Below are 21,957 nucleotides of genomic sequence, written 5' to 3' on the forward strand. Positions count from 1 at the left end.
TGCTCTCCCGGCAGCAGCTGCTCCTTCAGCCTGGCCCCAGGGTGAGCCTCCCCAGCCAAGTTCAGCCAGGCCTGTAGATTGACACAGAGCTGCCAGCTGAGCCCAGGGTAAGTGAGTCACCCTAGCCAAGCCCCAGCCGTGTGACACTTGCACCACTGAGTTTTTTGTGATTGTCTGTTATGTAGCAATAGCTGGCTGATACAGAAACGCACGCTACAGTTCTGATGTCAGAGTGAACTAAGGCTTGCGGGAGGAAAGTGCCCAGGGACGTCTTCAGTTTAACTACAATGTTAACTCCCCTAAGCAGGAGGTTGGGACAGATTACAGAGGGCCTCCGATGTCAGCTGGACGTGCTAGAATTTAATTTGTGTTGGGGACATTTGTGATTCTTTCCACAACCTAGCGTCTGAGCGCCCTTCTAAAGTTTGAGGAGAGGACAGCTCCCAATGTAAGAGCTGAACATACCCCAAACTCACTTTCCCAGCCTCCTTTGCTGCAAAGTATAGGCACATGACTGAGGCTCAGCCAATCAGGTGCACAAGCCCCAGACTCTGAATTGGCAGAAGTCAGCAGAGTCTATTCTGGAAAGGTTGGCATCAGCAGGGGCAGCAGAGGCCAGTGCTGAAGCTTGATACAAACTGTGTGTCCAGGCCCATCACTGGGGGCAGTAGGGGTCTCCCTGGGTCAGGTATCCTTTCTAGGGAGCAGCTCCTAAGACCTCTCAGAAATTCTGAGATCCCCTTGCCCCGATATTAACTTTTTAAACAAATTTTCTACTTAAACTAGCTAGTGTTAGTTTCTGCTGCTTGCAGTCCAGAATCTTGGCTGATAAAATTTGTTTGCACTGAGGTGTAAGTGAAGGTGTTTGAACTGGAAAGTGACATGACCAAAGGCAAGCTTTAAGAGAATTCATTCAGCAGCAGGAGGATGCCCTGGAAGGAGAGTGAGGCTGGGGCAATGAAATCATTCTGTGTGTATGTGCATGCATTTGTGTGCATGTGCAAATGGTCTGTGGGATAAACAGCCCCTTCCCTATAATCAGAGGTTTGGGATTCCTATAATTGCCATGTCTGGTCTTGGTGTTTTTACCAGTACACCAGAAACTGATGGGAATCCAAGTGTCAGCTTTATCATTTAGGGTACAGAATCACCCTATACAGTTTAAAATGTTTTTTTTTTGTTTTTTTGGTTTTTTTAGTATTTATTTATTTTTGAGAGAGAGAGAGAGAGAGAGAGCAGGGAAAGGGCAGACAGAGAGGGAGACACAGAATCCGAAGCAGGCTCCAGGCTCTAAGCTGTCAGCACAGAGCCGGACGCGGGGCTCAAACTCACAAACCATGAGATCATGACCTGAGCCGAAGTCAGTCGCTTAGCTGACTGAACCCCCCAGGCGCCCCAAGAACCACCCTATATAGTTTGGATTGGAGGATGCTAAGCCTAGATTGGAGGAAGGGGCCGGCATTGACCTTGGCCCTGCCTGGAAGGAGAGTGGGTCTGCAAACCCGCCCTGAGCCCTGTTTCCCAGCCAACCACACACAGGGTCCTAACACCACAGAGCTTGGGACGAGGCTCAGGTCAGCGGCCAGGCCTACAGGGTGGGCCTTCCCCCGATGGGCTGGCACCTGCACGAGGCAGGACCAGGAAGAGAGATGGGGGGAGCCAAAGCGCTGCCTCCTTGTGCCTCTCGTGTTGTGAATCCCCTGCCCCCCGGCCCACCCCCTACCACCATTGGTCCAGTTTTAAATCTCCCAGAATGTCACACAAACGTAATCATGCAGAATGCAGTTTTCTTCTGGCTGGGTCCTTTCACTTGGCTTAATGCTTTTGAGATTCGTCCATACTGTAGCATGTCCAGCACTTCCTGCCTTTTTGTGGTTGAGTAGTACTGGCCAGTTGATGGGCGTGTGAGTTGTTCCAGGTTTGGGCTCTTACGAATAAAAGCTTGTGTGAACATTCACATGCAGCTTTTGTGTGGACATGTATTTTCATTTCTCTTAGGTAAATACCCCGGAGTGGAATTTCTGGGTTATGTGGGAAGTGTCTGGGTAGCTTTATAAAACAGGGCCAACTCTTTTCCAAAGTGGCTGCACCACTTACCACTGCCACCAGCAGCGTGAGAGCTCTAGTCGTTTCTTGTCCCCATCAACACGTGGTACTGTTTCAGACCCTGTTCTCTTATCGTGTTTTAATACCATGGATTTTCTCAAAATATTTTATTTTAAATTTTTTGAAAAAAAAAGAAACAGTCCAATAAGCATTTTATTTTATTTTTTTAAATCTAAACCGTCCTGCATGCAAAATGAGCACTTTGTTTTATTTTTTTCTCTGGACGGATAGTATTTGCCATAGCAATCCTAGTAACTTCTCTGTACTCTTTAAGGTCTGTTTCTAAAGAACCCAAAGGTAGAATTAACAACAGGTCAAACCACATGCTGCCAGCAGGGGGCGCGCATCGTCCACGATTGAACTTCGCTCTTCTTCCCTCACAAGGACTTTGGGCTGATTCCAGGGCGATCTTTCAGCAGAACAGGGGAAGAGGTGAAGTTGATCTTTCCTGGGTGACGACTTTGGGGTCAGAGATGCCTCCTCATGGTGGGGACGCGGGTGGTTCGAGAGAACAATGCTGCCCCAGACTCTGGGGAGGGGTGTGAGTGCTGACTGCTGCCTAGCTGTCCCGCATCTGCCGGGAGCTTCGGAAGTTCCCTGCGCCCAGGCTCCACCGCAAACAGGGAAAATCGGCATCTCAGGGGGTGGGAACCAGGCATCGGCATTTAAAAACCCTCCAGGTGACTCCAATGTGCAGATAAGGCTGTGTGTGGCGACGGAAGCTTGCTGAGCCCCTCCCCTTAGCCCAGGTGAACTGATCAAGTTAGTGAGTTCACCTGGGCAGGTATTGGCCCTCTTGCTCTCTAATTTTAGGACATTCCCCCATCTCCCCTCCTCCCCCCTGACGAGAGGGGCTTGTCGAAACTCTGGATCCCCAAGTTTCATCTTCAGAGACTTGGACTTGGTAGGTCTGGGGTAGGGGTGTGGGGTCAGAAATCGGCATTTGGTGAATCCTGCGGGGCTAATCCAGGCATTCTGGAATCCGGCTTTAGGAAACATTGACCTTGACAGAGAGCGTCTCAGAGGGAGAAGACCCACAACAGAGAAGGTGAGGTGGTGGCCGGGGGTCCTGGGCGCTGGGGCTCTGGGCCAAGGGCACAGTCGGTGGACTCAGCTCTGGGCCGAGAGGTGGTGGGACACAGGGGTGACCAAGGAGGAGCTGGTGAAAAGTCGTGTGGTGCTGGGTGACCTGGCATGGTTCGTCCACTGTCTGTCTGCACCTGCACCTGCACCTGCATGGTTCCTTCACTGTCTGCACCAGCTGGGAGTATCCCAGCTCCCAGATGGGGGGGGGGGGGGGGTCCAATCCAAATCCACAGGGGCTGCTGGAGCGCCCCCTGCTGTAGGTCATGAGCGATGCCCTCCAGCCACAGTGTGTCACCCAGGGACCTCTGGCCTGGGGGGTCCCATCCTTCTTCCCGGATTGTGTTGAAACCTGCTTTTCTGTAATCACCGCCCACAGCCACACAGATTAGTCCAGTGCTTGCTCTACAGGACAGTTGTTCACATTTGTGAGGAAGTGTCCTGTTCTCTAGGCCTAATGTGCTCAGAATAGTACCCATTCTGGGACACTCACCCTACCAACATATCATTGAAAGTGACTTCTCTTCAGCCCATACTGTTTTCCTCGGAAACAGAGGGCCTTGTGTTCATGGCTGCTTTATAGATCTGCCTGCAATTTGTGCATTCATCCACTGAACTGATGCTTACCGAAGCCCGCCGTGTGCCAGGCATATGATAGGTCCAGGACAAGGGGGCGTGATGCCTGCCCCCTCAGAGCTTGTGGCTGGGAGAGGCGGGGGGGAGAGACCAACAAGTAAACGGACATCTCTGCCCTATGTTGGAGGACACAGATGATTCAGCGTGTTCACCTGTGGTCTCTGATGTGCTGCCTTGGACTGGGCCCCACAGAAGAAGGAGAACACATGGGGCCGGTCCTTGCACAGGGGACCCAAAGGGGGGGCTTCTGGAACAATCTGAGATGATTTCAAAGCATTGCCTACCCCCCTCCCCCCCCCATACACACACACCTTGCAAAATAAGAGAGAAATGCTCATTAGGAGCCACAGGCATTTAGTAAGCCCCTACTGTGTTCCAGAGGCTTCTGCTTACTGAGCACTTTCTCCAAGTACTCAATATGCCTTCGTGGGTCATTATCCCCCTTCCACCGATGGGGGGCCAGGCCTCCTCCAAGGCCATACAGCCAGGAGGCAGTGAGGCAGTTCTAGCCTCTTGACCTCACACTGCCAAGACAGAGGGATAGGAGTTGCACGTAGACTGGAAATTTCTAGCATTTGGGGATTTACACAGAAAATTTACAACTCAGGTTGTAAGAAATCTTAATAAAATTAAGGCCAAAGTGCTTTAATAAAATCTTAGCAAAATAAAATAAGCAAGGAAGAGGAGTCCAGTGGACCTAAGGGAAACTTTTCTTGCTGATTGAGGGTGGAGAGGGGTCCCTGGGACTCGGTTCTCTTGCCCCAGCTCAGAATCCCCCCTTGTGGGGCCGTGGTTGGGGGAATGTCGGCCAAGTGGAGGGGCTCAGAGGGCTTGTACCATTTCATTTGAAAGGGCAGAGGGCAATGTGGGCAAATGGAGAGTGCCGGTTAAAACAGATGCTGGCTAACCTTGACTGGCCTGTCCAGGCATTGTGGGGGTCACATATGATGCAGCGCGCCTCTCCAGCGTCCATGGCTCTGGCCTGGTGGTACCGGTAACTCACACCTCAGAAAATGCTTTGTGGATTATCTGAGTGCTGGTTGGAGAAGCGTCTCTGAAGGGCAGCAGGGTCTCCTCCAGCCAAATGGTCTCTTCCAGAAGCCAGCGGTCACGAGGAGATGGAAGCAGAGAGATGGAACGAGAAGGATCCAGTAAGAACCTTGCCTGCTTTGTAAGGCGAGCAGAGGTCATGAATAATGGAGAGAAACAGAGGCCTCTGAGTCCTGGGAGCTCAGACGATTCTGGGCCGTGCCCTCCTTAGGAAGGGCCCCATGGCCTGGGGACGTTGTTCACAGCTCTAGCTGTGAGGTTAGGGGATCTCCATGGGGGAGGCCCCCACCTACCCCTGGGGTGACCTGGAGAGGCCCCAGGGGGCCCCCTTGCTGTGAGGCCAGGTGGGAGAAGATGCCAAGGGCTTGATGTCACCTGATTCTCCATGAGGGGAGGAGAGGGGCGGGGTAAGGAAGACAGCGTGCCCGCAGTCCCCATGAATAAGAGATGAGGCCCAAGGAGAAACCCCAGGGCAGGTGCACAGGGTGGCGGAGAGAGGGGCCAGGGACAGGAAGGGCAGAGATAGGGCACAGGGGTTCTGCTCAGGGGCCTGAGAGGACAGGGGAGCAGGAGGGGGCTGTAGACACAGGGGACCCAGAGGTGGGCGCCGGAGCTCAGGGAGAAAAGGCCTCGGGGCCAGGAGGGTGCGAGGTGGTGGGTGCCGTCAGCCTGCGAGTGCCAGGAAGGGGCAGCCGGCAAGATGATGCCCCAAAAGAAAAAGAGGAGAAAGAAAGACATCGACTTTCTCGCCCTGTACGAGGAGGAGCTGCTGAACTATGCCTCAGAGGACGACGAGGAGGAGCTGGAGCACGAGTACTACAAGGCCAAAGGTGCGGGCAGCGGGCAGGGCTGCGCGGGGCCCTTTCCTGCGCTTGGAGGAGGAGATGAGGGTTCCAACCCGGCTCCTCCCGAGGAGTCTCCTGCTGGGTCTGTGCTGCGTCGCCGGGAGTGACTGGGCAGGCATCACACGGGGTTGCCCCCTGTACAGAGTCGAGGCCAGCTGCCCTTAGTCATGTCTCAGTGGCACAGAATAGACCCGAACCGCGGTGCCCATGCTCTCCAGTCCTACGCCTCCCAAGAGCCAGGCTCCAACCTGGCCTCCACCCTGTGGTCTGACGGCCCAGAGCCCCTGCTCGGGCTGTGGAGGGGGGAGAGAGGGAGGCCTGACCCCTCACGGCTGGCCTGGCGGGGTGGGGACAGCTGTCACCACAGCGGTGGAGATGGAGCCTGGGGCTCAGCAAGGAGGACGCTTACCGATCTGCACCCCGGGGCTTGCTCTTCCAGTCTCTGCACACCCCCGCCCCCACCGCCGATCGGGGTGGATGGGGCTGCTTTGAAGGGTTCCACCTTCTTGCCAGATAATCAGAGAGGGCAGAATCCGGGGTCCAGAATGTAATTTTGGCCCGCAGAGGGTTGTCGTTGGTTTGGTTTGATGGTGTTCAGGGTTTTTTTTTTGCCGTTACCATGTTTTCAAAGGTTTGGCCCGTGAACGCCTGTAGGCTGTGGACATCCAGTTTGTGGACATCACAGTCTCCACTGCTCTCTGTCGCTCAGACTAGGTCCGCTTCGCCCATGGACGCTGCCTGCCTGGCCCCTGAAGGCATTTAAATTCTCTGTGCTTACTCCAAAGTGGCTCACTAGTCCCTGTAAGCACCACATTCATTCATTCACTCACCTATTCATTCATTCACCCGTCCATCATTGAGACACCAAATATCCATTGAACGCCTGCCCTGTGCCTGCCCATGGACTTGCTCGCCCTCCCCTTTCTCCCTCTTCCTATCTTAACTTTGAAAGCCCAGCTCGGGTCCCCCTCCTGCATGAAGCCTTCCTTAATCCCAGCCCACTGGGAACTCCTTGATTACATCCACTTCTTCATTGTTCCGCTGCTTCACGCAAGCCTGGCGTGTTGTAGCCTCTTAAGCCTCAGCCACACCGCCCTCCATGAAGGTGGGGCCCTCCTTCCCTTGTCCTCACTCCTCCCCCAGCTGCCAGCACAGATCCAGGCTCAGAGAAGGTGGTCGCTGCATGCAGGCTGTGGCTCAGCTGGGGTCCGGCAGGATGTCCCGGGTGCCTCCTGGGGTGGAGGCGGGGAGTGGGGGCTGCGGGAAGAAAAGATGTGCCTGGACGAGTGAGGCATTGCCGCCCTCCCCCAGAGCAGGTGCTACAATCCCAGACCATTTGGGGGGGGGGGTGTTTGCAGCTGGATGTGGGTGCAGCACCCTCGGCAAGTACTCTCAGCTCCCCAGTGCACACGGCTGCCTGCCGGGAAGCACATTCTCAAAGCTCCTGGACCTGCCACCCTGTCCACTTCTGTTCAGGGGCTCTGCACGCCTGTGTGACTATCTGGTCCCTCACATGTTTGCTCTTCTTTTTACCCTTCATGAAGCCTTCTTCCCTCCGTGCTCACGTTTGATCTCGAAGATTCCTGAGAACGGTCAAGGCAGGTGTGATCAGTCCCAATTCACAGGTTAAGGACTGAGGTCCTGAGAACTTAAGTGACTTGAGCAAAGTCGCAGGCGGGAGAGAGAAGAAGAGTTTAAAATATCCTTTCCCAAGGCGAGTCCCCCCTTGACCTCTCGGTGCCGCCAGACGGAACGGCGCTCTGTGCACCGGGCACATCGAGAGAACTGTGCTCATACTAACCAGTGTGATCCTCACAACCAGCCGAGGAGCAGGTGGGGTCCTTGTCCTCTTTCTCAGATGGGGAAACTGAGGCATGGCGAAGTTACATAACTCGCCCGAGATCACAAAGCTACCCAGTCGCAGTCAGAATCTGAATCGAGCTGGTCTGGCTCGTGCTTGCTCTTGAGCAGCTTGACCTTGACTGTGGTACCAGCGCTTGGAGAAGAGCAAGGCGAGGTGGGTGTAACGCTGACATTTCTAAGAGATGTGGGCGCACAGGCCCCCCAGTCAGGTGCAGGACACTGGCAGTAAACGTGGATGCTGCTAATGGTAGTCACATGCTGAACCCTCGTGGTCACTGCTACTCTCTCGCTTCTAGAACAACATGTCTCCCACTCTTTTGAACTCCAGTTCTTGCATTATGGGGAGACTGTTGTGGAGTGGGATGGGGAAGAAGAAGGAGGAAAAGGAGAAAGGCCTCGGTGTCCCTCTCTGTTCTTCAGGTCACCTCCAGGCTACAGTGGAGCTCAGCAACAGCCAGTGGGAGCAGAGCGGCTCCGTCAATCCTCTGAGGGAAGGCTGAGCCCCGGCATTGGTCTGTCTCCTGGCTCGGACAGGGCCATGAGGGGAAGAGTGTGACTCATTTCAGAACCTGAGATCCAAGGGACCTTGGGGGCCATCCAGCACACGCTTCCAGCCCTGAGACCCTCTCCTCTTGTGCAGCCCAGACAGGCTTGCCCAGCATCGGTTGCGGTACAATATCCCAAGGCAGCCTCCCTGAGAATTTTTAATGGGGATAATGGCGGGCATGATGATGATGCCTTTGATGCTGGCAATGGAGATGATGATGACCATGATAGGGATGATGGTGATGATGGTGGTGGTGATTATGAGGGCAGTCTACCACTCGAGGAACGCATATCTTTTATCCAACTGTGGAAGAGCATCTGTAAGATAAGTTCCTCGAAATGCAAGTGCTAGAGTCAGTGAGAACGAACACTGAAAATTTTGTTTTATTTGATTCAATCCTGATCACAATCCTTCAAGGAAGAAATTGTTCCTGCTTCAGAGATGAGGAAATGGAGGCTGTGTACAAAATTTGGTTGCTATCACATACCCAGTAATGGTAGAATTGGGGGTCAGATATCGGTCACTTGAGTTCCATAGTCTATGTTCATTTCATCGATTGACACATTCATTTGCTCATTAATTCCCCCAGGTAATTATTTATTGTGCACTTCCCACGTGCCAGGCTCTGTGCCAGGAGCAATGCTATGGTGCCATTGATGGTTCTTTGTGCTGACCAGGGAGGGTACTTTGTTCGTTGGGGTCGTCCCCTCTGGAGCCCAACAGAATGTTGTGTTTTCCCCGGGATATGTGTCCTCCGCGAGATCGTTCTTTGGCCATCTGAATTAAGTTTTTTAATTAAAATTTTTAAATTGGGGAATAATATATATACAGTATAAAACTTTCACAAAGATACAGTTGGATGACTTTTCAGGTATGTGCGTGCTTGGGTAATTACCATTCAGATCAGGACACGTTCTTGCCAACACTTAGCACTGTCAGTCTTTTTAATTTTAGCCATTCTGGTGGGGATATAGTAGTATCTCATTGTAATTTCAGTTTGCATTTCCCCGACGAACAGTGATGCTGAACACTCTTCCATATGTTTATTGGCCATTTGGATATCTTCGCCTATGACTTGCCTACTTAAATCTTTGGCCCATTTGTCAATTTTATTGAAATACAGTTTTATTGAACTGTAACTACTTTTTAATAAAATGCATCAATTTTACTTCATTTAAAAAAATTTTTTTAATGTTTATTTTTGAGAGAGAGAGAGAGTGAGAGAGACAGAGCTTGAGAGGGGAAGGGCCAGAGAGAGAAGAAGACACAGAATCTGAAACAGGCCCCATGTCTGAGCTGTCAGCACAGAGCCCGATATGGGGCCTGAACTCATGAACCGCGAGATCATGACCTGAGCTGAAGTCGGATGCTTAATTGGCTGAGCCACCCAGGCGCCCCAAAATGTATCGATCTTAAATGTGCTGTTTGATGGGCATTGACAAATGTATACCTCTGTGTAACCATTAGCCCAATCTATGTATAGAGCGTTTAAATTATCCCCCAAAGTTCCCTGAGCCCCTCCTCAGTCAATTCTCCATGCTGCAAACTCCAGGCAGCTGTGTTCCGCTTTCTGTTAAAATAGTTTAGTCTTTTTAGAGATTCATGTAAATGGCATTATAGTGTGCAGTGTCTTGTGTCTGACTTCTTTTGCTCAATATAACCTGCTTGAGATTCACCTATATTGCATATAAGGGTGGTTCACTCCTTTCTGTTGCTGAGTAGGATTCCGTCGTATGGTTATATCACGATTTGTTGATCCGTTCACCCGCGGTTGCATATTTAGGTTGTGTCCAGTTTAGAGCCATTATTATTGCTTCTCGGCCTTTTGGCTAAGATCAAGTGTAGAGCTGTTATGTACAAAGCTGCTTTGAACGTTTGTACGCGGGTCTTTGAGAAGGCATGTTTTTATTTCTCCCGGGTGAATACCCAAAGTGGAATGTCTGGGTCTTCTTGTAAGCGTGTGTTTATCTTTTAAACAATTTGTTGCCCTAATAGTGTGGTATCTGTTTTCCTTATTTATTTGTATGGCTTCTTTATATCTTCTGCTTATGAGTCCTTTGATAGCCATATGCGTTCCAAATATCTTCGCCTTTTCATTCTCATGATGGTCTTAATTTTCACTAAGTCCAATTTATCACATTTTTTATGGCCAGTGTGCTGTTGAAGAAGGAGCTGTGTGCCCTTGAAATCAGCTTTTGAGGCAGCTTCCTCATCCCTCTCGTGCCCCAGACTCTCCTTTTCTCCAAACCACACGTCTCCAGGCCTCTGTCTTCTCACAGATGATGTGGTCCTGGGATTTCCACAATCCTGCTCATTCTTCTGTGGACCCTCAGTTTGGAAAGGCCCTTATGTACGTGCAAAGCTGTGTGGGCAACGCTTCAGGCCCTGGAGTCGTCCAAGGAGGGCTTGTGTACAGATCAGGCACCCTTGTGGTGTAGGCTATGAAGAATTAGGATTTGTTTGTCCCCAGAGACAAGGAGTTGTGCAAATGTACTGCTGCTTCCTTTCTTGTCTTGTAGTGCCTTGATCGAGACCTTCATCAGAACCAGGGACTTCAAGAGAAAAGCCATCGACAGCAAACAGCACAAGGTTCTAGGAACCTCAGAGAAGGGAAATCAGTGCCCCTGCTAAGAAGGGACACTGGACAAAGCTCTGCTCGGCTCTGGGATGCCTTGTCTGGAGCCTGTGATGGCAGTGCCCGGGAGCTCACGGGAGACGAGGGCTGGCAATGCAGCTGTGTTCGTAGAGGGCAGAGAGGAGAGTGAGGGGCAGGTGCAGGCTCTGAAGAAGGCCAGGTCTAGGAGGCACATGAGTGCCGTGCTGGAAAGATCACAGACCAGGCCTCCAGAGGCCCTGGGCTGGGCTCTAGTGCTGACACCGAGTGGTATGTGACCTGGGCTTTCCCTGCTGCCTGCAGGCTCCTCACCTGTAAAATGAATGTGTGGCATTAAATGCGAGGTTTGGGTCTTACACGGGAGTTGGTGTGGCTCTGACCCTGGCTCAGTGGCTTATGGGCTGGAGCGGGGTTTACAGAATAGACGCCTTTGTGGCTGGATATCCTCTGCACGGCTGGCAGGAGCTGTGACTTCTCCAAGCCCCTGTAGGATTCTGGATTTTCTCAGAAGCCTGTGATGTGTTCTCTTTTCTCCTCCAGTCTACGAGGTGGTCACAGCCACGGGGGATGTTCGTGGCGCAGGGACAGATGCCAATGTCTTCATCACCATTTTCGGAGAGAATGGGCTCTCTCCCAAGCTCCACCTCACCAGCAAGTGAGTACCAACTTGGCCTTAGTGGGGTCACAGGCCATTAGTCGGGGTTGGTGCCGTTCTGGAGCCCAGGGAGAAGACCCGTGTGTCCACAGGCATATTAAGTGGCACGGGGCCTCTGTCAACCAGGTCTCTCCCAGTGATCTCCAGCCAATATTCCTTAGCTCCCCTGTTGGCTTTTGTGAGAAGTATCGCCCACTTTGGATCTCAGACTTCCCCAGGAACTTATTAGCTGTCCCTTGCTTTGGGAGAGGACACTCAGGACTAAGAAACCTGGGTCTAGGTCCAGCTTTACCACGTGGTTGCCATGTAACTTTGGCCAAATCTCTTTGCATCCAACGGCCTGGCTTCCTCATCTAGCGTCTGGAAGTGAGAAGTCCCCTTTTACCAAACTTACAGGGCGGTTGAGAGGAAGAAACAAAAGCATGCATTCAAAGGAAGCATGAGCTTAAAGTGCTCTGCACCTGTGTCTCTCCAGGGGCCCAATGTCACACTAAACCTGCTAACGCACACTCGAGTCAGCTGTATAGGCTAGCATGTGTGCTCGTGTGTGTGTCTGTGTAGACGTGCTCTGTGTATGTGTTCGTGTGTGCGCCTTGTGTTCCCCATATCATTTGTGATCCATTGACAGCAGGGGCTGCTGCCTCTTTGTTTGGACCCTGTCCCCCAACCGCACACAGGCGCACACAGATATACCCAGAGCAAAACATGGGAACGCTTTGGTGGAATTCTAGAGTTCTAGAGCTTCCCGGGGGCTGTAGGCGTGGTCTAGGCCCTGGTTTTCAATCTGTGCTGAATGGAACCAGGGATCAGTCCATTGGTTCTGGGCCCATCGTGCCCCCATCCTTCCTGCAGAGTAGCTCACTGATGGTTGTCTTACCCACCGAGTTTCGGAGTCAGATTTTATTTGTACTGAGAGTTCTATAGCCAAGAAAAGTTTGTAAAACCACTAAATTTATTTCAACTTATTCATGGGGAAACTGAGGCCTAGAGAGGAGTGGAGATTAGCTCTGAGCCATGGAGCTCCTAGATGGTAAAGCTGGTCCTCAAACCCCAGGTACTTGATGTGGACGTTTTCCTCAAGCGCTGGCCCTGTGGCCCAGAGGGTGCGTGGGAGCTTCCCCTGCAGGCTTCCAGGTCGTCACTTCCAAGGGGGCCGGGGAGGCTATAGAGGAGGGGGGGACCACAGGCCAGGACATCCCCGAACTCTGTGCTTCACAGACTGACCTGGCCCCATGTCCCAGGTTTACCCCGAGCGCGGGCTGTGGTATAAATGCGATCCCATCGAAGCAGGCATAACGTCCTATTTTGTCCATTTCTGCAGAACAGGGTACCCGCCTTCTTGTACTGCTTACACTGCAGAGTGACTGGCTTGTGGAAGTCTTTCTCACCAGTGATGTGGGCACGGTAAAGGGAAGACATGAAATGTCCATCCTCTTTGCCATGTGACCTCCCCCGAGCACACCGTTCTAGGGAGAAGCCACTAGGCTCTGGGAATGCAGCCAAGTTGGTTTCTAGCATCCCCAGCCTGCCCTTTTGAAACAAAAAGAGCCACTTTCTCCTTTCATGGTCATTTCTCACTGTCTTTCCCACTTTCTTGCACCTAGTGCCCTCACTCTTCCCCCTCGGCCTTTTCATTTGTCAAAACAGCCTCTCGGGAAGGCCCCAGAGTCACCCTTCATGAGCTGGTGTGAAGGTTTGTCCCTGAGTCCCCGTTTCCAGGAGTGTGAGATCCAGCCTTCCTTCTCAGTGTGGAAGGTACTGCCTCACAGCAGAGGGGCTAAGACACGAGCAGGGCCGGGAGGTCTCCGGGCGTCACACGCAGGCCCTCCCGCCAGCCCCGTAGACAGAAGTCAACACCCCTTCCCCCTGCTACTCCGAGGTCTCTCCCGTACCCGCGTGGTGCTCCGGGTGGGGCAGCAGGGGCACAGGTCTGGCCAGGACTCCGGGCAGGCTGGCCTGGAGGGCTCTGCAGGAGCCCATGGGGAGTGGGTGGTTTCGGAGATGGTCTTTTTGTAGCATCAGCATATGTCCTGGGAGGCTGGAGAGGTGACATGCACAGGGATGCCAGGTGGAGGGGTGATGAGGGGAGTCTGCTTCGTCCCTCTGGCCCCTCTCCCAGTTGTTGGCAAACAGCCAGGGCTCAGGAAGTGTCATACCGTCAGGGTGGCCAGAGTGGGACTTTATAGGGAAGGGCAGGTGATCTGGGCCTTGGGTGAGAGAAAGACTCAGATGAGAGAGGGGCAGGAGGAAGGTAGTTTAGACCACGGGGAACAGCTTGCAGACACATGGAGGCAGCAAGGGGCCAGGAGGGGAGGACAGGCTGTGGCAGGCCTTGCTTGCAAGCTGATCAGCAGAGGCCCGATTTACGATGCGGCCCAGAAGGACGAATCTGGCTGCCGCAAGACCCGAGGGAAATGTCTGCAGAGAGAATTGCAAAGACACAGTCAGTCCTCGCCATCTAAGACGCATTCAGTTCAAGACGGAGACCTTGGGCCTGGGAAGGGAGCACCGCTTTCCAAGGAATCCCAGGCTGCCCGAGTGACCCGGACGCCAGGGCCGCAGAGGTCACCGTGCTCTGTGCTATTTAGATGCAGGTGTTCCAGCCCACCCCTCACCCCCACCCTCGCCCTGGGGTCTGGCTCGGAATCTCTCATCTCGCTGTCTGCTGCTGGTCCCTCCTTGCCACGCTGTGTCACCCAAACCCAACTCGCATGTCAACTGGAACTGAGCTCCTTTTCCTTGCCTTACACACACACACACACACACACACACACACACACACACGTACACACGGGCTACAAGGTGTTTTTGAGTCCATCAGACTTCACCAATACTCAGGGCAGCAGAGGGAGTTCCCAGCACAGCCAAGCAAATGACTTAAAATGGAATATTAGACAGACTCCCTCATCTTAAGATTAAACCACTGCCTATCCTGGAATTTCTTCCTGGCTGCTTTCTCCACAGCGTCTGGTCTTGTCCCCTCACCCCACCGTCCTCTCCCGCTTCGCCTACGTCTTCTCTTTTCTCCCTTCTGTTCCTGCTCTGTCTTCTGCCTTTTCTCCTGAGCCCCAGGACCTCCCACATGGCTTATCAGCATGCTTATTTCCCAATACAGAATCATTCTGCTGCAATTATTTGGTGCCTGAGGTTAACATGCTGATTGTGCTTATCCTCATGGTCTAGTGTCTAAATTCCTCCGTACACACTGGCCCGTCTCTTGGGCAGCAAAGAGTGTGACGTGTTCACTTTGATCCTCTGTTAGCTCCACCCCGACCCCAGACCAAGCTGAGTGTCAACAGCCCTGGGTCCCACAGGAAGGCCCCCATATGCTGGGCGCCCTTCCCGGTGACCCAGGACCACTCCCAGCACTGACTGGGTCACATGTTCAGAATATGGCAAAAGGATGGGATCTCATGCATCTTCTGGAACACGGATCTCCTGTTGAGAATTCGCCAGCTGAGTGTCAGAGAACGCCTGGCATTTTAGCCTGCTGGCCCTGCCAGGCTGGTGGCTAAAATGCCCTGTGCAGCCTGTGAAGCCTCTCCTGGGCAGGGGTCCCCGCTGAATGGGCAGGTACGGACAGGGAGGGGGCTGGGTACTGCATTACGCTTCATTTGCTGAGTGGCCAGGAGCCCCGGTGAAGCCGCAGTCTCCACAAAGAAACGAGCGGTCTGCATTTCTAATGTTTCCTTTGACAGGGGACCCTCCATGCTTTGGTATTTCCACCTCACCTCCAGCTTCTGAAACCCACCGGCATTGCATTCTGACTTCCCAGACGTGGGGATTCGGGAATCTGACCCTGGTGGGCTGCAGTTGGGGGTTTGTTTGGGATTATCCTGGCCTCTCCCTGCAAGAAGAGAGTCCGGGTAGGCCTGTCTCCACAGTCCTTCTTTTCGTTCCTCTGAGGACAGGCCCTCACAAGGCCTTCCTCTCGTCTTCCGGAAGATGTTGACACTGCGGACAATCACTCCACATTGTGTGATGCCCTGGAACACTCGGTGTGGTCCTGAGACCCTCTGCCCCCACTGGTAGTTCTTTCTTTCCTGGTCCCCCTCCTTCCGCTTTGCTTTTCATGAATTGTTTTCCATGAGACAGTGAAGCATGGCGGTCAACTATTTAACAAACATGCTGGAACGCACGCATCCACATTCTCCCTGGCCCTGGGCTCAGGGCCTTTGTGCAGGGCGCAGGGAGCTGTCAGTGCTTCTCCAGAAGGAGCTGTGGTCAGAGGCCCCCCCAGGACGCCAGCTGCTCTCCTTCCAAATCACCCTCCTCTTCCCCTGCTCATGGGCACTCGCTGTTTTCCAAATTCCAGGCGGCTCAGCAGATGAAGCCTGACAAGCCTCGAACTCATCCCCCAAGGATTCAGCCCAGGCAGCTGCTGGCCTCGGGGCACGAGGGGCTGTGGAGACAGGACCTGTCGCCGTGTGCATAATCACAGATCGAGATGTACTCCCTTCGGCAAACTTAGAAAATACACACGGACCAGAAAACATAAGCAACACTTCATAATACTCTTGCCATCGAGACATGATGTTTTGTATAAATCCTTCTTCTTCATCATTTTTAAAAGCAGCCGGCCTCCTGTGGTGTTCCTACATTTTCTTTTGCAACTGCTTTTTCTTTTAAGCCCATATCATAAACCTGGTCCTGTTCCATTAACATTATGATGGGAGTTTTTGGTGGCTGTGTAATATTCTACCTCACAGCCTCCCAGGGTGGCTATTTCTTAGGGTATTTATCTGGTGTAGAGACCCTTGTCTATTCTACACATTTATTTCCTGGTCTCATAGGTTGAAAATACTTCTTGTTCACTTCCTTATATCCCACCCACACAAGCCTGATGGTGCATAGATTTGACGTTCCTGTGTTTTCCACGTTGTTGCACATCTGCTCTTACCCTGCAGCACAACATGGGGTTGTTGTTCATCACTTTTGGAGATAAGATTCTCACAGGTATGTGCAGCAACCCCGGAGAAGGGGCCCTTTCACTCGAGCAAAAAGCCAGAAGTTTCCATCACTTTCTCCTCCTCCCCCTCGGTGCCCAGACCACAACTTGGGGGCCTCTTTCCCCCCAACAAGGCTGCCTCAGGGTACATTAAAAATTTTTTTTCTAATGTTTATTTATTTTGAGGGAGAGAGAGACAGAGTGCGAGCAGGGGAGGGGCAGAGAGAGAGGGAGACATAGAATCCGAAGCAGGCTCCAGGCTCCAAGCTCTCAGCACAGAGCCCGACGCGGGGCTCAAACCCTCAAGTCGTGAGATCATGACCTGAGCCAAAATCGGATGCTTAACCGACTGAGCCACCCAGGCACCCCTCAGTGTACATTTTCCACTTAATTTCATGAGATCTGCCCTGCTTTTGGAGGACCTTAGGCCTCATGTCTCACGACATGCCCACCTGAAGGAAACTTCTCGGGACAGACTATTTGCTAAAGTGGGTCTGTTCGCAGAGAACCACAGCTTTGGAGTGTGCAGAACTTATAGGCCTTCTGTTACCAAGTCTGAGCCTTGTTGCCTTAGAGGGAAGGCTCTTCCCCTCTGTCTTTATTTGGAAGCACAGTGATGGCCTAGTTATTATATGTGTTTGTCTTCCACACTTTTCTTTCCCGTGGGCTGAGTGCTGGTGACGGGAGCCCTGGCTGGAAGCCCCGGGGGAGGTCGACGGCTCTCTGGCCTGTGAGGGCGTCGCTGTGTGGGCAGGAAGAGCTGTGAGTGGAACTGGATGGCCGGGTCCGAGCCCACACAGAGGACACAGCAGATGTCCGTGCGAGATTCAGGTTTCTGCTCCCAGAGGACTCCGGGTGAGGCTGCTCCAGCCCTCCTGTGTCTAAGCTGATGCAACCTAGGATGCTCCGGAGTCTGGACCCACCCAGGCAGCTCGTTGAGGAACATCTCAGGTGTACTTGCTTCTGTTCACATGGTCTTTGTGACACCAGATACGCATTCCCTCGCCACCCGCCTCCCTGGTGGCTGGTTTTTTGGTTGAGCGTTTCCTTTCTTGTTGGAATGGCAGGACCATGGGCCACGACCCAAGCTCCGCATCTGCTTGGGGCTGCCATTGCAACTCCCCCCAGCAAGAGCAAGGCAGGTGAGGAGAGGCCTGGGGGCCTGCAGACCCAAGAGCACCGTGGCGTTCACTATGGCCTCCTTCCTCCTCCGCTGTCCCAACGCAGAGCAGCCAGAGGGCATTGGGTCATGACTTTGGGGATCCAGGTTCTGATCCCAGATCTGCGATCAATTGGCAGTTTCCTTGTTTGTAAAATGGGGCTAATTGTTGCCCACCATACCTGCCTTAGTGATGCGTGGCGAACATCACAGGACAACTTGAGTGTGAAAGCAAGGAACGAGTAGTAACCGACCTTGCCCTCTGTCAGAAAGGAGTCTCAGAATGGGAGTGGTTACTCATAGCACTTCCCAGGACTGGGATGGTGGAGGAAGAAGGGGGATGCCAGCCCTTGGCTCTCCTCCCAGGCTTGTGAGCCAAGTGCAGATTACTAAGTGTGCACGTGTTCGTTGTAGGAGTGAATCTGCCTTTGAGAAAGCCAATGTCGACGTCTTCCGGGTGAGAACCAACAACGTGGGCCTCATCTACAAAATCAGGTCAGAATCTGGCCCCTGACCAGGAAGGAAGTGAGATGAAAACCAGTAGATTAGGAACTGATGTCACTACTGACACTTTCTGGATGTCAATTACTCCCTGGTGTCATTTGAGGGGTGACTGAAGGCCCAGATCTTTCCCACCCATGCTGAGTCATGGCTCCCTAAACTTGCCCATTAGAGATTCACTTCTCTGTGTTGAGACTACTTAAGACAATTTCTCACAAACTTGGGAAATATGCTCTAAGAGGCACTAGCATAGTGGTTAAGAGTGGATTCTGAGTCCAGATTGCCTTGGTTCAAACTTCTGCCTTTCCATTTGCTAGCTGTGGAACTTCGGGCGTTTCCTCTCCAAGCCCCAGTTTCCTCATTTGTAATAACGATTCCTTCCACCTAGAGTTAGGGAGGACTCAACAAGTTAGTGCTCAGACGGTAACTGGCACTCAGCAAGTATTAGAGATGCTGGGTCACATTGCAGGGTGCCTTATGACAGAGAGCTTGCCTCTCTCTGGGGGCGTCTGTGTGAGTGTGCTGGGAAGGATAATTTTATCAGCTTGGTTGCCAAGGAAGAGTCTTCAATTGCCCCCCTTTCCCCCCTCCTTCCTCCCTCCCTACGACCCACACCCATTCAAGTTCATGCCCGTTTGTCAGAATGTCATCATCTGGGGTCTGATTGCACCCAGGCTAGGGCCTGGCTGCCTCAGTCCTAAGTTGTCTTCCTCTCACTAGAAAGTATAGGACCATGCACTGTCTTTCTTGGAAAAAAGGGACAAATGAGGGCCCTGGCACTGGTGTGTGAGGGAAGGGTGTGACAAACAGGGAAGGGGAGGGTCGGGAAGAGGGTTTTGCTGTGGGGAAAGGCAACCGCTATGCTGAGGTCCCACTAGGTGCTGGGCTCTGTGCCAAACAGAGGCACACATCCTCGGGCACGTCATGGGTCATCGGTCCATCGGGGCTGTGTGCTGTGAGCTGTGTCTGTCCCATGAGGGCCTGCAAAGATAAGGCCCCACTGCAGTGCACAGGGAGGTGATGTTTGGCATAAAGTGAGGTTATGCAGGGGTCAAGGTCTGGGGGAGAAACTGACCTCAGAGAAAAAACTGGGATTGCCAAGGATAAGGGGCACTATCAGAAGTGCAGGAAATTTGGGGGGCCAGATTTTGAAGAGTGTGGATCTATGCTGCCCGATCCAGTAGCCCCTGGCCACATGTGGCTCCTGAGTGCTTGAAATGTGGCTACTCCAAATTGAGATGCACCGTACATATATGAGCACAACAGATTTTTGAAAACTTAGTATGAGAATATAAAATATTGCACTGATAAATTGTCACACGGTTGCATGTTGAAATGATAAATGGATGAAATACAATGTATTATTAAAATGAACTTCACCTGTTTTTTTTTTTTTTTTTTTGCTTCTAGATATCTAGAAAATCTAAACCTATGTACATGGCTCGCACACGCAAGCTCATGTGATATTTCTGTGAGGCAACATCAGTGTAGATGGCTACAGGGTATTCTCTGGGTGGAGAGACTAAGGGGAGTGTCTGGGGGTCTCTGGGGGTCTGGGGATCAGGGAGAGAAGTGAAGCTCAAGATGGTCCCGCTGCAAGCCTGGGCAATCCTGGACTTTCCGTGGAAGGCAATATTACCTTGCAGGTGATGTCACAACGTTAACACTCATTAATAGGCACATCTACCTTGCAAGGTATTCCTATTTTGCAGATGAGGAAACTGAGGCTCGAGGGGGAAAGCGACCGCGACAAAATGAGGGAACCTCTCTTTGGAGTGAACATTTGGGTATGCCAGTGTGGAAGGGTGTCATCTCTTGCTGCCAATGACATGTGGGTGTCTGCCTCTGCCCCAGGATCGAGCATGACAACACCGGCCTGAACGCCAGCTGGTACCTGGATCGTGTGATCGTGACCGACATGAAGCGGCCTCACCTCCGCTACTACTTCAACTGCAACAACTGGCTGAGCAAGGTGGAAGGTGACCGCCAGTGGTGCCGTGACCTGCTAGCCAGCTTCAACCCCATGGACATGCCCCGAGGTCAGTGCCAAGGCGGGCCTGCCTGCCATCCCTCCCTGCCTGGGCTGGCCCCCGTCCCTGTCTTGTTCTGGGCAGTCCCGTGTCCCCTTTGCCACTCCTCCAGGGTCTTCCAGTCGGCTGGGGCCCAGCTGAAGCCTCATCTTTTCCATATGACCTCCCCAAGAGCAAGCTTATGTGCTCTGGGGACTCAAGGAAATGGGAAATGCAAACGAACCAGGAGGCATGATGGAGGAGTGGGAGCAGCCCTGGGCATATCCTGTGTTTTCAACATCTCTTGTTGATGGGTATCTACCTAGAGTCCTCTCTGAGTTCAAAGGCAGCTGCCTCCGTCTTCCTATCTCTTTGCCCTTCTTCTGATGCCCAGAAGAAGGTGAGCTACGGCCAGGGCAGGGCAGATGGGAATCAGAACTCACAGCTACAGGGGCTCCATCAAGCTGTCCCTACCTCCTCCTGATTCTATGAGGAGGGAAACGACTAATTTCAAGTGCATCTCTGGCCAAAGGCCTTAAATTCGGGCATTTTAGCTCAACAGGAGGCGGGGGAACAAATCATGTAAAAACACACACCGTATCCCATGGCCTGTTTTAATCACACTCTGTCCTCTAAAGTTCTGATCTCACCTCACCTCATTATTGGACATAGTTGCCTTTCCAAAAACGGAGACATAACACGTGGGCACCACCATCATAGCACCTTGCTTGCAGAGTGTCATAGACTTTTGGAGGTGAAGGCATTTGATAGCCATGTGACTTTGCCGGGGTCGCTCAACAGAGTAACAGAAGGCGGACGCACTCCTTAGATTCTGCCTTCCAGCGTGTGCCCTGTCGTCTCCAGGTTCCGTCCTCTCTTGCAGCCCAGCTGGGCAGAAATAAGCATATTCTGTGTCCACTGGGCTTCAGCTCACCTTTCTCTGTCTACCTCTGATTTCCTACCTTCCAGCTGATCTTGAACTTGCCTTGTTCCTCTGTGGCCTCCACCATAATTCCTTGCAACTTCACTGTTTCTTTAAAAAAAAAAAAAAAAAAAAAAAAAGAGTTGCTATTGATCTTTCTCTTATGACAAAAGCCAAATTTGACCATTGTAGAAAATTTAGAAAACAGAAACATGCAAACATTAAAAAAAAAAAAAAAAGAATACCTGTAATTCCATCATCTGGAGAAACATCACTGGTGACATGTTTGTGCCCCCATTTCTAGTCTCTTCTATGCATAGTTTGAGAGAATGGGCTGGTACCACATCCTGTTTTAGAGCATGTTTGTTTCAATACCATTAAATATGGCTCAACACCCCTGCTTGCTGTGGCTGTGAAGTGTCCTTGTATAGAGGGGCACCATCATCCATTCACTGAATGATTGACATCGTGTTGAACATTGACATCGTGTCCCCCTCTAAAATTTTATTGTTGATATAAATAATACACCCAAATCTTTGCACAGATAAACGATTCTTTCCTTAGGATAAATTCCTAAATAGAATTTCCAGGTCAAATAGAATGCACATGGTTAAAGCTTTTAATGGGACTTTCTAAAATGCCGTAGAAAGGGTACATCAGTGCACAACCCCCCCAGCTATGCAAAAGCACCCAGTTTCCTCACCCTCAATTCTTAGTATTGTTTAATTTTCTAATTGGCTAGGAAAGGGGGTTTTACAATGTTCTCTCTTTGGTTATTGGTGAGGCTGGATATTTTTAATGTGTTTATTGTGTTTATTGGTCATTGGTATTGTGTGTGTGTGTGTGTGTGTGTGTGTGTGTGTGTGTGTGTATGAATTATCTGCCCATACCCCATGCCTGTCTTTTCAACTGGGGTGAATTTCATAGATTTTCGTCAAAACTTTACGTATCTTTACTTCTTGATCCAGTCTCTTTACTAGGAAAAATCCTTAGCAAGTTGTCAAGCTGGCTATCTTCCT

At 51.8% G+C, this 21,957-nt stretch overlaps 1 protein-coding gene across 1 annotated transcript in view; it reads left to right on the plus strand.

Moving 5' to 3' along the window:
• Window positions 1-5,575: 5,575 nt before the first annotated feature.
• The window catches only part of LOXHD1 (lipoxygenase homology domains 1), a 164,620-nt gene continuing 148,238 nt past the window's right edge, over window positions 5,576-21,957 (plus strand). The window contains 4 exon segments of the mRNA XM_036064316.1: window positions 5,576-5,705; window positions 11,285-11,399; window positions 17,921-18,001; window positions 19,862-20,046. Of these exon segments, the coding sequence (XP_035920209.1) occupies window positions 5,576-5,705; window positions 11,285-11,399; window positions 17,921-18,001; window positions 19,862-20,046 (511 nt within the window).

The sequence above is a fragment of the Lynx canadensis genome, chromosome D3 (genome assembly GCF_007474595.2).
Source record: "Lynx canadensis isolate LIC74 chromosome D3, mLynCan4.pri.v2, whole genome shotgun sequence".
Taxonomy (NCBI): domain Eukaryota; kingdom Metazoa; phylum Chordata; class Mammalia; order Carnivora; family Felidae; genus Lynx; species Lynx canadensis.